Source organism: Chenopodium album, chromosome 2 (assembly GCF_948465745.1).
Source record: "Chenopodium album chromosome 2, dcCheAlbu1.1, whole genome shotgun sequence".
NCBI classification, from domain to species: domain Eukaryota; kingdom Viridiplantae; phylum Streptophyta; class Magnoliopsida; order Caryophyllales; family Amaranthaceae; genus Chenopodium; species Chenopodium album.
In genome coordinates, this window is record NC_137835.1 from 67,661,720 (window position 1) to 67,674,723 (window position 13,004).

The 13,004-nt window shown below is 34.8% G+C and overlaps 1 protein-coding gene across 2 annotated transcripts; it reads left to right on the top strand.

The window, feature by feature from the left end:
* The first annotated feature begins 428 nt into the window (after window positions 1–428).
* Window positions 429–12,558, top strand: LOC145599934 (ribonuclease J-like). Of its 2 annotated transcripts, XM_081655912.1 has the most exons (17): window positions 429–695; window positions 1,965–2,193; window positions 2,301–2,424; window positions 3,576–3,632; window positions 3,838–4,029; window positions 4,121–4,198; window positions 4,577–4,759; window positions 4,866–4,946; window positions 6,415–6,480; window positions 6,605–6,697; window positions 7,223–7,348; window positions 7,787–7,900; window positions 8,023–8,118; window positions 8,361–8,458; window positions 8,555–9,012; window positions 9,784–10,208; window positions 11,759–12,558. In XM_081655912.1, the coding sequence occupies exons 1-17, from the start codon at window positions 584–586 to the stop codon at window positions 11,852–11,854; spliced, it is 2,628 nt and encodes an 875-aa protein (XP_081512038.1). In that variant the 5' UTR covers window positions 429–583; the 3' UTR covers window positions 11,855–12,558. The 2 variants fall into 2 exon arrangements, with proteins under 2 accessions (XP_081512038.1, XP_081512040.1); XM_081655914.1 differs by lacking the exon at window positions 429–695 and having other exon boundaries at window positions 2,054–2,193; window positions 2,301–2,410.
* The last annotated feature ends 446 nt before the right edge of the window (window positions 12,559–13,004 follow it).

Below are 13,004 nucleotides of genomic sequence, written 5' to 3' on the forward strand. Positions count from 1 at the left end.
TATTTAGTGGAATAAGCTCTTTCAATAAGCTTACTACCAAACACTTGTATTAGCTTGTTTGACTAGTCAATCAGCTAAAGTTAGTCAAATAAGCTAATATACCCCCAATAAGCTAACTACCAAACAGGGTCTTTAACTTAATGAAATATTTTTTAACGGTGTTAGTCACAGTTGGAAAAAAGACCAAACCATGGGTGTACCGATGGGAAGACAAAAATTTAAGAGTGTATCAATGGAAAAAGTCAAAATCACGGGTGTACTAACGAGAATTTCCAAAAAAAAAAAAATAAAAATAAAAAAAAGAGATGATCACGTGACAGGAGAGAGAAAATCCAAGTAAAGCATGTGAGGAGGCAAGTCCGCCATCACTGTCTAGAACAATGTAAAACTTGAAATGAAACAAGAGCTTAAACGATAAGAGAGATATTTTCAATTTTCACCCTCCTTTTCTCTCTTTCTTTCTACTCGTATAATTATCTATCCATTCTTTCTCAAACGCCTCCTTCCTTCCTTCATTCTTCAACCACTTCTCTTCTCTCTCCTCTTAGCCCTGCTTCTTACTGTAGAAGGGCAAGGTTTAACAATGGCGGCTTTTACTGCCGTTTCAATTTGTCCTTGTTCCTTCTCTTATCGTCCTAACCATTTCAAAAGCCGTTACATTTCCTGTTCTCTTGGTTCTACTCGTGCCAACTTAAGTACGTTTTCTTAAATTCATTATTATTTTTAATTATTATTGTTTAATTTGCTTCAAAATTAATTTGGGATTTTTTGTATAGGAATTAGTGTAAGTGGGTTGAATTTGGTTTCTTGTTTAGTGGTAGTTTGTGTTGCATTTGGAGGAACTTGTTTAGTAGCTTGTAAAGGATTTTGAATTTATTTGTCTAATCCTTTACCCACTAGATAAGCTACTAAGTTAGGTAATGACGGTAATGGCAGCGCCTTTGATTACCATTACACACTAAACTAGCTACCAAACAGGTCCGCAAAGTCATTACCATTACCGTCATTTTGTGTTCGAATTTTCTCACTCGGTCGTGTTTAGGTTACTAATGACTTTGCGGGCCTGTTTGGTAATGACGGTAATGGTAATGTTCTTGATTATACAGTCGTTTTCTTCACAAATTTTCATTATTGTTCGATTCCCACCTTAGAGTGGTGATGTAAATTTGTTAAAAAAAACCATAAGTTTTGGGATGAATTTGTATTATCATAGACATTAACATCTATTTAATATTGTCTTAATGCGTTGTAACTTGTAAGTAAGGTGTAATTTTCTCTAGAGGATATGGTAGAGGGAGGATGTAGGATATACTTTGTTATAAGGGGTGATTAATGACAGTTGTTTCCTTGAACAAGTTTTTTCTGGACCAAATTATTGATGCAAGATTTGTGCATGTTACTAAGTTTTATGTGTTTGGAAGTTTGATTTCGAATTTATAGACTAGAGATAATGAAAGACGGATTTCACTTATCTTCTCTCAGGATTCATGAAATGATTTATAGACTATCACGAGTATTCCCTCGAGATTTATTGCTTTTCCTTTTTAAAGACTAATTGTTTTTTTTTTTTTTTTATAGAAAGAACAAGTTGACAGAAAAACTTTGAAAATTTTGCAGTCTCACTTCCTGGATGCAGGTTTTCATTTTGAGTGTCTGATTGATAGAGCTATGTACAAAAGAGCCAGAGTTTTCTTACTGCTCACAAAGAACCCAATTAATGAAGTTATAATATAAGAGGATTAGTTCTTCATTATTGTCATGTTGCTCTATTGTATCTAGAAGCATAGTATCTGTATATTTGTGCTTTACTGTATTAATGTTAAATCATTGTTTGGAAATGACATCTACAAAGTTTTACTGTACCTGTGTGGTTCTTGAAAAGTTAAGTCTAAATTTAGACCATTGGTCATGTGCCAATATCATTCCTGTTAGTGTAATTCTTATATTTGCTGGTCTAATTTCAGGCACAGATGCGACAAAAGTACCACGTAAAAGACATGTAAGGCTTGAAGGTGCTAGGAAAAGTATGGAAGATTCTGTAAAGCGAAAAATGGAGCAGTTCTTTGAAGGTCCCACTGGCCCACCTCTACGTGTTCTACCAATTGGTGGTTTGGGTGAAATTGGGATGAATTGCATGCTTGTCGGCAATTACGATCGTTATATTCTAATTGATGCAGGAATTATGTTTCCAGAGTAAGTGTTTATGCACCACTGTTACAGTCCACCACCTTCTACACTTGTAACAAGGGTATTAGTTGAATTGCTAATCTAGTCTCCTTGATCTAATTTTCTTAATGCAGCTTTGATGAGTTTGGTGTTCAAAAAATTATACCTGATACCACTTTTATAAAAAGATGGAGCCACAAAATTGAAGCTGTTATTATTACACATGGGCATGAAGATCACATTGGTGCGTTGCCTTGGGTAAAGTTTCTTTCTGTTACTTGAAGTTGGTTTTTAATAGACCTCGTTGTCACAGTAATAATTGACTTTTTGGAAGCTAAGATCATCTAGTCTTGACCGAAAGAGTTGCAATTGCACTGCCTCCTGCTTATGTTAATGCTTTATTGTTTCATTTATTCGATTACTTGTGAAAGGCTAGTTGCACAAGAATTTGCAAGTTTGAATCTTTCTGGTTAACTCTTTGATTGTAATTTTAAGTTATGTATATTGGTAAGACTATGAAAAAAATTATTTTGAAGTATTTTTGATGCTATAATCTATTATAAATGCCTTTTTCATTTCACAATTTTGCACCCAAAAGATTAACAATTTCAACTTACCTCAATGTCCCTAAAGAGGCTCTTTCCCCGTTCTCCCTTCCCATGGCAAAGTACTTGTGAGGATTTTTCGGATTTGAACAGCTCTGTTAACTATTAATATGAAGGCTCCAACCATTTGTATATGAACAATTTTTCACTGTTATATTAGAGAGGGGGACAGGGAAGTTTGGTGGGGGGGAGGGGGGGGAAGGGTGGGGTGGGGCGGGGCGGGCAGATGAAAGTAGTGCAAGGCTTCGTTTTCTTCTCATAAAATAAGGTATTCTGGTCTAAATTGGTTTGATCTGGTTTGATTCATTAGGAGGGGAGGGGGGGATGAGAAAAGTACAATGCTTTGTTCTCTTTTCCGAAAATAAGGTGTTTCATTATGAATGTATCTGGTTTAATTTAACTTTGATCATGTTTGACACTAGTATAAGAAATAAAAGTATTATGCTGGATTATCATAGATACGACAAAATGCTATATATTTCAAACAAAACTGTCATAGCTTTTACTATCACATAATTAAAATATGTGGTTACAAGAATACATAGTAGCTCTTTACGTAGTAGTTCCAAAAGCAATTTGCAGAGTATATAGCCTAAGTAGAGAAATGCATATAATACATTGGGAAAGTTAATGATCAAATTTACCTATTTGAGACTTACCTAAAGAGAACGAAGTACAATTAATGTGAACCAATGGTGAAATTTAGTTAAAAAAAAGGTCAACCTTCACATTTTCAGGACAATATTAATTGACAATTTACTGACCAGATTTTTTTTTTTTTTTTTTTTTTTTTTTTAATCACAGGTTATCCCTGCCTTGGATCCAAGCACACCAATATTTGCATCCTCTTTTACCATGGAGGTATTTGTTACAAACTTTTGCTTTTTCCAAGAAGCACCCCCTCCCCCCTTTTTCCAAGAAACATGTCAAATTGTTTCAGATTTACCCTGTCTTTGATGAATATTTTCTGTGAGGAGAGCTTTACTTATAGATATTGTGATTTGTGCTGCTCTATGATAAAATTTAAATATCTCGAATATTTACTGCCATTTCTATTCTTGAGCAGCTTATAAAGAAGCGTCTGAAAGAGTTTGGAATCTTCGTCCCATCGAGATTAAAGATGTTTAAAACTAGGAGAAGGTTCACTGCGGGGCCATTTGAAATAGAACCCATCAGGGTTACCCATTCAATACCTGATTGCTGTGGATTAGTTATGCGCTGTAGCGATGGTACAATTTTCCACACTGGTGATTGGAAGGTATTATATTCTACTGATGTCTACTATATTAAGTTCTTCAAAAGGGCACGGATGTGTACACTAAGCATTATCTGAACTGTCTGCTGTGTAGATTGATGAGAAACCGGTAGATGGAAAAGTGTTTGATCGCCTGGCATTGGAAGAGCTTGCAAAGGAAGGAGTTACATTAGTAAGTGTGCTTAAGTTACTCTGCTAGTCAGCTTACTGTGTAGATTGACGAGAAACCTGTAGATGACCATCTAATTTATTGCTTGTTGGTTACTCTACTTGTATGCTTAAGTTGGCTAGATAATGTTTAATTTTAGAGAGTGAGTCACCACATCTAGTGCAGCTTCTAGATTAAATATGATGGCAGTTACTTCAAATGTGTTGCACAGGGGACCCTGACCCTTTTTCTTATTTGTGTAGTTTATGTGTGATGAGTAATGGCTGCTTCTCTTTATTATTATTTTTATTTCAATAGACAGAAATAATGATAATGTTGTTGCATTAATAGTCAGTATTTTATTCAAACTGGAAGTATCAACCGACTACTTTTTAATTGCAGATGATGAGTGATTCAACAAACATCATGTCACCTGGGAGGACTATTAGTGAAAGTGTTGTGGCAGATGCACTGCTAAGGCATATCTCATCAGCCAAAGGAAGAGTGATTACTACTCAGTTTGCATCTAATATACATCGCCTCGGAAGTGTAAAAGCAGCAGCAGATGCCACGGGTCGAAAGCTGGTATGCATCTTTTAAAGTTCTTAGGATACACTTGGTACTTTGGTAGTTTTTTTTTTTTATTGAAATAAGCAGGCTTAACATATTTTAATGTGTTTTGTCCTAATAGGTCTTTGTTGGAATGTCCTTGAGAACATATTTGGATGCTGCTTGGAAGGATGGGAAGGCACCTATTGATCCATCTACTCTGGTAAACTTATTGGAGATTTTATTTTATTTTAATTTTTTTGTGCAATTCTTAAAAATGGTGTTTACTAGATATTATAATAACTGAGAAGTTCAGTGCTTTTCAATGCTCATACCCAACCAAATCTAACACCAGTTACACCACACACAGACACGCAGAAAGTGTGGTATTATGCTGCTGATCTATGCATAATTTATAGTGGATCAATCATTCCATTGAATTCAGGGTTCATTGGCAGAACTAGAGATGGATGGGGGATAGCCATGGCCACCCTTATATATTACAACTAGGTTAAACCCCGTGCAAATGCACGGTTGTTGAATAATTATGATAATAATATAATTATATAAAAATTAATGAATCGATTCATCAGGTATTAAAGTGCATGAAATATAATAAAACAATTAAAACATGTGAGAGAAAATATTTATAGTTATAATGTGCAAGTTGATATTTTAGGAAGTTTATTTTAGAATTTATATAAAAAAAAGTCATAATCTAAAGGAAAAATTGAAAAGAATAATCCCATCTTTCGCTCATCTGCTCAAAATAATCCCACCTTTTCGAATTCCAGAAATAATCCCACCTTTTTGAATTCCAGAAATAATCCCACCTTGTAACCCCATCTTCTCAAAATGAACCTTTTTTATTTAATGACCGGTTGTTTGCATTGGTAACTTGTTTTAAAAGGTAATCTGACACATGTCACCTTTTAATTGGTTTATTTTGGGAAGATGGGGTTACAAGGTGGGATTATTTCTGGAATTCGAGAAGGTGGGATTATTTTGAGCAGATGGGCGAAAGGTGGGATTATTCTTTTTAATTTTTCCTAATCTAAATGCAATCTTTATTTTTATATAATAACGATTTTTTTAGAAAGTAATTTTGGCGGGAATTTTTTTAATAATATGTTGCCAAGTGTTCGTTTAAATTCGCTTTTAGTAGTATGTAATTGATATCTATTAGTTGTTGAGACATTTTGCAGTTGGAAATCTTGGGAAAGTTGATTCATTTTGGGAATATAAGTCTTGAACCCATTTGATGAGCTGTGCTTGATGTTTGTAATGAACATTTTATGCTCTCTTTCTTTTTTCTGCCTTTAACCCGGACCATAAAGTTTTCCATTGTGCATCTTCAAGTTCTTATTCTTTGTATATTCATTTTTTTTAAAAGATTTATTACCTTAATTTTGTATTATAGCTTTCTTTTTTTTTTATTTTTTATTTTTTAATTTTTTTTTTATTTTTAAAATGGTTTCAACTTTTAGATACTTTGTATGATACATGAAATATGTTAATGTGGCCCCCTTGTGTACATTTTCTGGCTGCGTCACTGGTAGGTCTGGAATTTTTCCTCAGTGGTCATCTATTATATCTGGTAGATAACTTTAGCCAGACTCACCTTCTATCACTATTCTTCTAAGAGATAATGTCTACATGCACTTTATGCCTTGTGCTCTAATTCTTCTCAGGTTAAGGTGGAAGATATTGATGCTTATGCCCCAAAAGATTTGTTGATTGTTACAACTGGCTCTCAAGTGAGTAATAAAATGATTTCCAGCTTCTGTCATTGTTGAATGTTGTCACTTTGGCTACATTGTAGTTCATCGTTCTTTCTTTTGGCTTCTTTTTGGGTTATGACAAAGTATATTGCTGTGTCAGGCAGAGCCACGTGCTGCTCTAAATCTCGCATCATTTGGGAGTAGTCATTCCCTAAAGTTGAGTAAAGAAGATGTTATATTATACTCTGCGAAGGTAAATATTGGAAAACATTTGGTGGGGGTGACATTATACATTATACTTCAGGACAATCTTGTAATGGGTTTTTTATTTTAATCAGTATTCATCTTCATTATTGTTTTATTTGAGTTTTTTAAACTGTACTCTATCTAAGATTTGTTTCTGCCCTTTCCTTTATCTTCTGTTCCAAATTAGTTTTAGCACTAACATTAAGGATAGGTCCTAGTGTCCTATTATTATTTTGATAAATCTTTCTTTCCAGTGCCAAAAGGTTAGGGTTCCACTCTCTCACGTTCAACAAAAATCATCCCACTTTCATCTATCAATATTACTTCCACTTTATAATAAAATAATACCCCATTATCTTCTTTTGCATCTACTTTTCCATTAATTTGACATTTGTTTATTAAACAACTTATCACCTAAAATTATGTGCATCAGTGTCAAAACTAACCTGAGATGGGGTAATCATTTTATTTGAAACAAGTTAGGTATTACTAGTATGTGTTTGTGTGCTTATTCTATTCCTATGAATTACAGGTTATACCAGGAAATGAAAGTAGGGTGATGAAAATGTTCAATCGTATATCAGAACTTGGATCAACATTAGTCATGGGTAAAAATGAAATGCTGCACACTTCTGGTCATGCATATCGGGAAGAATTGGTAAGTTTTATTATTTGGAATCCATTGTAATGTTGTTAGATCTCCCTATATGGTTTTAAACTTCCATCAGAATTTTTACACATCTACAAAAAACTTGAGATTTGATGATTAACAAATGGGAAACATGAAGGGCATTATTATTGATGTAGTTTCTCTCTTCTACTCCATGTATAGAAAATTTTCATAGTCTTGCATGAACTATTGAAACTTCCAAATTTTGGGGTACTGTTGTAAGGATAATTGAATTTGACAATTTATAGATTGTTTTTAAGTGGCCTATTAATTGGTTGTCAAATCATAATAACATTACTGCAATGCATTGTGTGATCTAATTAAAAATTTAAAAGCAATTTTGCAATTAGATACTAGTTTCTTATGTATGTCATATTCCGATTCGGAGTGCACTGTGTTTTAAAAAGTTAAATATTGCTTTTTAAGGCGGAAGCACTCAAGATTGTCAAGCCACAGCATTTTCTTCCCATTCATGGTGAGCTGTTGTTCCTGAAAGAGCATGAACTGCTTGGAAAATCAACTGGTGTTAATCACACTACTGTAAGTTTTGTATCTTACTTTGACATAATTATTACTATAATACTGAGCTTTAATAGTTTGCGTCAGACTGTCAATTCATCAATTGTCTAGATTATAGATTATACTCTATATACTTTTTACAGGTGATAAAGAATGGAGAGATGCTTGGAGTGTCTCACCTAAGGAATCGAAGAGTGTTATCGAATGGGTTTGTTTCTCTGGGCAAAGAAAATTTACAGGTAATAGATTTGTTGCCTGAGATCCATTTAATGGATTAATATGTTGTTTTCCCTCACCAAGGACACCAACCATCTACCTCATGTGTTGACTCGTGAAGTGTCCAATTTATAATTAAGGATGGATTTCTTGTGCCAGCTGTCATATGTTGGTGAGGGAGTATGTTGATTTGGTTCTCCTGGGAACCAACTTGCCTTTGTGCTACTTTTTGTTGCTGTAACTTATGGGTGTTTCGTAATCACAGTTGATGTATAATGATGGTGACAAAGCTTTTGGCACATCTGCTGAACTTTGTATTGATGAAAGAATGAAAATTGCTACAGATGGTATATTAGTGATCAGGTAGGATGGAGTTTAAATAAAATTGATTACTATATTATGATTCTATAAGTTAATGCATTAGCACTGCCTAACTATATTATTTATCTTGTGGTGAAGCATGGAGATTTTACGCCCTCAGGCTGGAGAGGGATTTACAGAGAAGTGCTTGAAAGGGAAAATAAGAATAACCACACGGTGTTTATGGCTAGATAAAGGAAAGCTTTTAGATGCACTGTACAAAGCTGCACATGCTGCGCTGTCTAGCTGTCCTGTAAATTGTCCTCTTTCACATATAGAGCGGACAGTTTCTGAGGTATTAAGAAAAGTGGTGAGGAAGTACAGTGGGAAAAGGCCTGAAGTAATTGCGGTCGCCACTGAAAATCCAGTAGCAGTTCTTTCTGAAGAAGTCAATGGACGGCTATCTGGAAAGTCACATCCTGGCTTGAATCTCTCAGGGTTACGCAAGGCATTTGACGGACAGCAGCAAAAGAAAAATTCTGGAAGAGTACAAGATGAGGAAGACGGTGGTTATGTTTCTGTAGCTAGCAGTAGCTCCTCACAGCTGGAGTCTGAAGGTTGTCCTCTTCCCTTTTGTATCACTCTTTATGTGCACGCCTGAAGTCCTGAATTATAATCTGGATGTTGTATACTTCCTCCGTTCTTTTATTATTGCACCACTTGCCTTTTTAGGAAATTTCACAAATATTGCATCATTTCCTCTTTAGGAAAAAAATTATTTGTGTTCACACTACAAATACTCAACATACCCTTGCTTTTTCACACTTACTTTTTAGTTTATCAATATGTTACATGGGCAATTTTGTATTTTTACCTTTTCTCTCTCTTACTTTTTTCCACTACCAAAATATTTACTCCCAACCCCTATGGTGCAATAATAAAAAAACGGAGGAAGTATAACAGGAACTTATCAAGCTGGTTTTCTGCATCAAAATAGCTCTTTTTATTGGGCTTTTTCTCGTCCCTTTCAAAGTTAATATGACATGCTTCTGAATTATAATAAAAAAAAAAATCACTTTTGCTAGTGTAGCAAATTTTACACCTTCATTTTGAACTTGTCTATGCCTGTATGTTGAGTCAATACTTGCATGAATTGGACTGAAAAATATACTCATTCGTGATCAAAAGTACTACTTAGTATTACCCTACATAATGGTCAAAGTTGGCTAGTTAATGTTGTCTTTTAATTTGAAGCAGAGGGATGTTATGCAAGTAATAAGCTGTTTGCACCATTCAACCTTCAAAATTTTAGAACTGAGATGACATGGATTAAGGCCTTTAGTCAAATTCTCTAATAATTTTCTTGTTCTTAATTTTGTTGGATGCAGATGATAGTGAATTTGATAGACTCCTTAAAAAGGTTGATGCTGCTGCTTCTACTTCTGATATAGAAGCAGACTCTACTGCAGAATCTGAGGATTCTGATGGTTTGCTAGAAAAAAGTGGTGAAGCTTCTAGATTACTGGAGAAATCTACAGACAGAAGTGAAGGTGTGGAAGTTAGTGAAGGGGAATCTGATGAGACATCAACTCGTTCGTCAAAGCGCTCAAAGTCAACAACACGCAATAAATGGAAGCCTGAAGAGGTAAAAAAGTTGATAATGTTGCGTGGAGAGTTACATGACAGGTTCCAGGTTGTAAAAGGACGTATGGCACTTTGGGAAGAGATATCTTCAAGCCTTTTAGCTGATGGCTACAATAGAACACCTGGACAATGCAAATCCTTGTGGACTTCTCTGGTCCAAAAATACGAGGTTTGTTCTTGGATCTCCTTTCAGTATAGTTACACCCTCTTATCTTTTCACTTTGGCACAGACATTGAAGAAAAGTATGTCTTGGGTAAAACTGTTACACTAATGTATTGTGAGACACTAAAAGTTATCCCAGAAAATTTAAAAATGGACCCTATGACCGACCTAGTCTCACCATGAGTTATCGTAAACTTTGCCATTCAGATGATTAGATATAGTCAAATTGGCTACTTTAAGTACTTTACAAGGTTTTTTTTAAATAAAACTATTTTATAATTATTTGAGTGCTTATAAACATAAACCATAGTTCGTATGGATGGGATCAATCATCAATGTATAAAATAATTCATGGCACACAAAAGTGATAGGGGTCCTGTTGTGCTTAAGGTGTGCCTTGGTACGGATCATTGAGCAAATATTTAAAAAAATTGTTGTAAAAAAGAAACCTATGGGCCTCTGGTGCACCTTGCTTAGGGTAAAAAAATAAGCTGCTTTACCCCGCACCTAGCGCCTCATTGATTAAGAGCACCGAAGGAAAGCCTAATTGATTCACTGCTTGGGATAATCATTCTGTTAAAAGTCTTCTCTTATGTGTTGCGGGGTATAACTTTACTTATTACTTAGGCCTTGTCTTCCCATCTTATCTATACCTTTTATAAGCCCAGATAAGTTAAATTTGGAAATGTAGTTATTGTATTTAGGAAATAAGAAGTCCAGATATATATAGAAAATATAGTAGCTACCCAAATACTCCTTTTCCCCAAATAGAATAGCCCTTTTTTTTTTTTGAATGGGGTCCTCTAAATAAAATAATAGTATAAGCCTATCTCTTATGCTTTTTTTTTTTTTTTTCCTTTTAATCCCATTTCTCTCACATGTATAAGAAAAAAAGAAGAAAACAAATACATTTCTGCGAAAATCTATAAAATCTTCACTGAACAATGGCCCTCATAAGACATTTTCATAATCTATAAGCCCAAATAAAATGGGGACTTATTTTAGGGATAGAGGGAGTACATTTTGTTATAAGTTGAGGTTACTAATTTTTAAGTTAAGTTCAGAAAAATATGATATTGACCTGACAAATAAAGCTTTGGAATTTGGATATATAAGCTAAAATAAGTGGAATATAGGCGCGGAGAACACAACCTTATATAATAAGCAGACATCTTGAAACAAGGATGCTTTCCTATGAACCAGCATATGGGTTGTTCCATGTCGTTGGTTTGACCCATGAAATGGCCAGCTCAGCAAGGCACAGCTCATGAATCTCATGCTGTGCCAGTCAGAGACAGAGTTTGGCAAAATCGCCTGGTGTGACACATCGTCATGTCTACTTTAGAATTTTGGATCTTAGTAGACTTTTTTTTCCCCTTTTTTGGTTGGGTAGGAGGAGGGAGGCTTTCCTTCCTGTGTGTGTGTTGTAAAAACTAGAGTTTAAGGACCCTTTCTTTTCTGAAACATCTCCCTACATATATATATACACATGCTACTTCTTCAGCATCAGGACGAAGTTATCAGTTTGATTTTGGTCACTGATTTTTCTGTTTCAGGAAAGCAAAAATGACGAGAAGAGCCAGAAAAGTTGGCCTTACTATCATAAGATGGACAAAATTCTATCCAATTTGGAAGAAGTGGTGAGCTCGTGAACTCGTCACAATATTATCTAATAACAAGATTGCTTTTTGATGAGCCTCCAATTACTAGTTACAAAGATTCGACCATTGCCATGGTGGCTTCTGAGTTCTGAGGGGCACATATACTGCACAATGCAAACATGATGGCTGATGGCCTGAGCAGAGGAATGGAGCAGCTAGATTCTTATCTATTTATTAGTGCCTTAAATTTGTACAGGAATTTAGATCAAGGTGAAATTGATCCATTTTTGACAGGATTACTGCAGCGTATTAGTTTCTTTTGGCTGGGTCATTTTCACTGTTCCCGGTTTCTTGGTTTGTTCCAATATGGAGCATTGCTATGTTGATAATTTGGAATGCTATCCCTGGAAATGAATCGCAAAGGGAGAGGGATGTGATTCCACCCCTCCATTTCTCCAAAGAGTGATGGCTTTTGGGATAAAGCAATATAAGTATGAACTATGAACTTTTCTATGTTATAATACACAGCCAAAGCAATTGAGGTTTTGGAACATACTCAACATGCCATTCGTGCCTTGGTCATATTGTTGCTCCTGGGCTTGATGTAAAGTTTATATATTTATAACATTAGAATTAGACTTAAAACTAGAAAAAGAACAATGTATACGAAGTATTAAAGATAATCAGGCTGAACAATTGTTGTGTACAAATATAGAAATTATGAAATTATCCATGAACTTAAGATTGGAGATGAACCATCTAGACTTCACTCTATCACAAATGTAATGATGCATGCACTGAAGCACAACATGACATTGATAAGTTTTGTTTTTTTCTTTTGCCAATGAACTTTATTCTTTTATAGGCTTTGTTAGTCAAAACTCAAAACTCAGGCACAACATGCTGGTTTCTCAATTTTTCCTTAATAGAATTAGAGCTTCCCTCCCGATTCCAAGAGATCTTGGGATCGATTCTCACCCCCGCCCTTGTGGCTCTCTAAACACCAAAAAAAAAATAATAATAGATGCAATACAATCAAACAAGAGTAAAGATTGAGTCTCATTCAAGTCAATCTGGTGTTCAAATGTTGGATATTCGTGTGCAAGTCACTTGTAAATTAATTTATTTATAGCTTCTATTTATAGTTATTCGTCAACCTGTTTTAAGGTGAAGTTAATATTGTCCTAGGAAATAAAAAACT

Excerpts from the sequence above, each read along its gene's own strand:
- LOC145599934 (XM_081655912.1), top strand. The coding sequence starts at position 584 with ATGGCGGCTTTTACTGCCGTTTCAATTTGTCCTTGTTCCTTCTCTTAT. Across the intron at positions 696-1,964 it reads TTCTACTCGTGCCAACTTAA|GCACAGATGCGACAAAAGTA; the intron begins GTACGTTTTCTT and ends GTCTAATTTCAG. Across the intron at positions 2,194-2,300 it reads GCAGGAATTATGTTTCCAGA|CTTTGATGAGTTTGGTGTTC; the intron begins GTAAGTGTTTAT and ends TTCTTAATGCAG.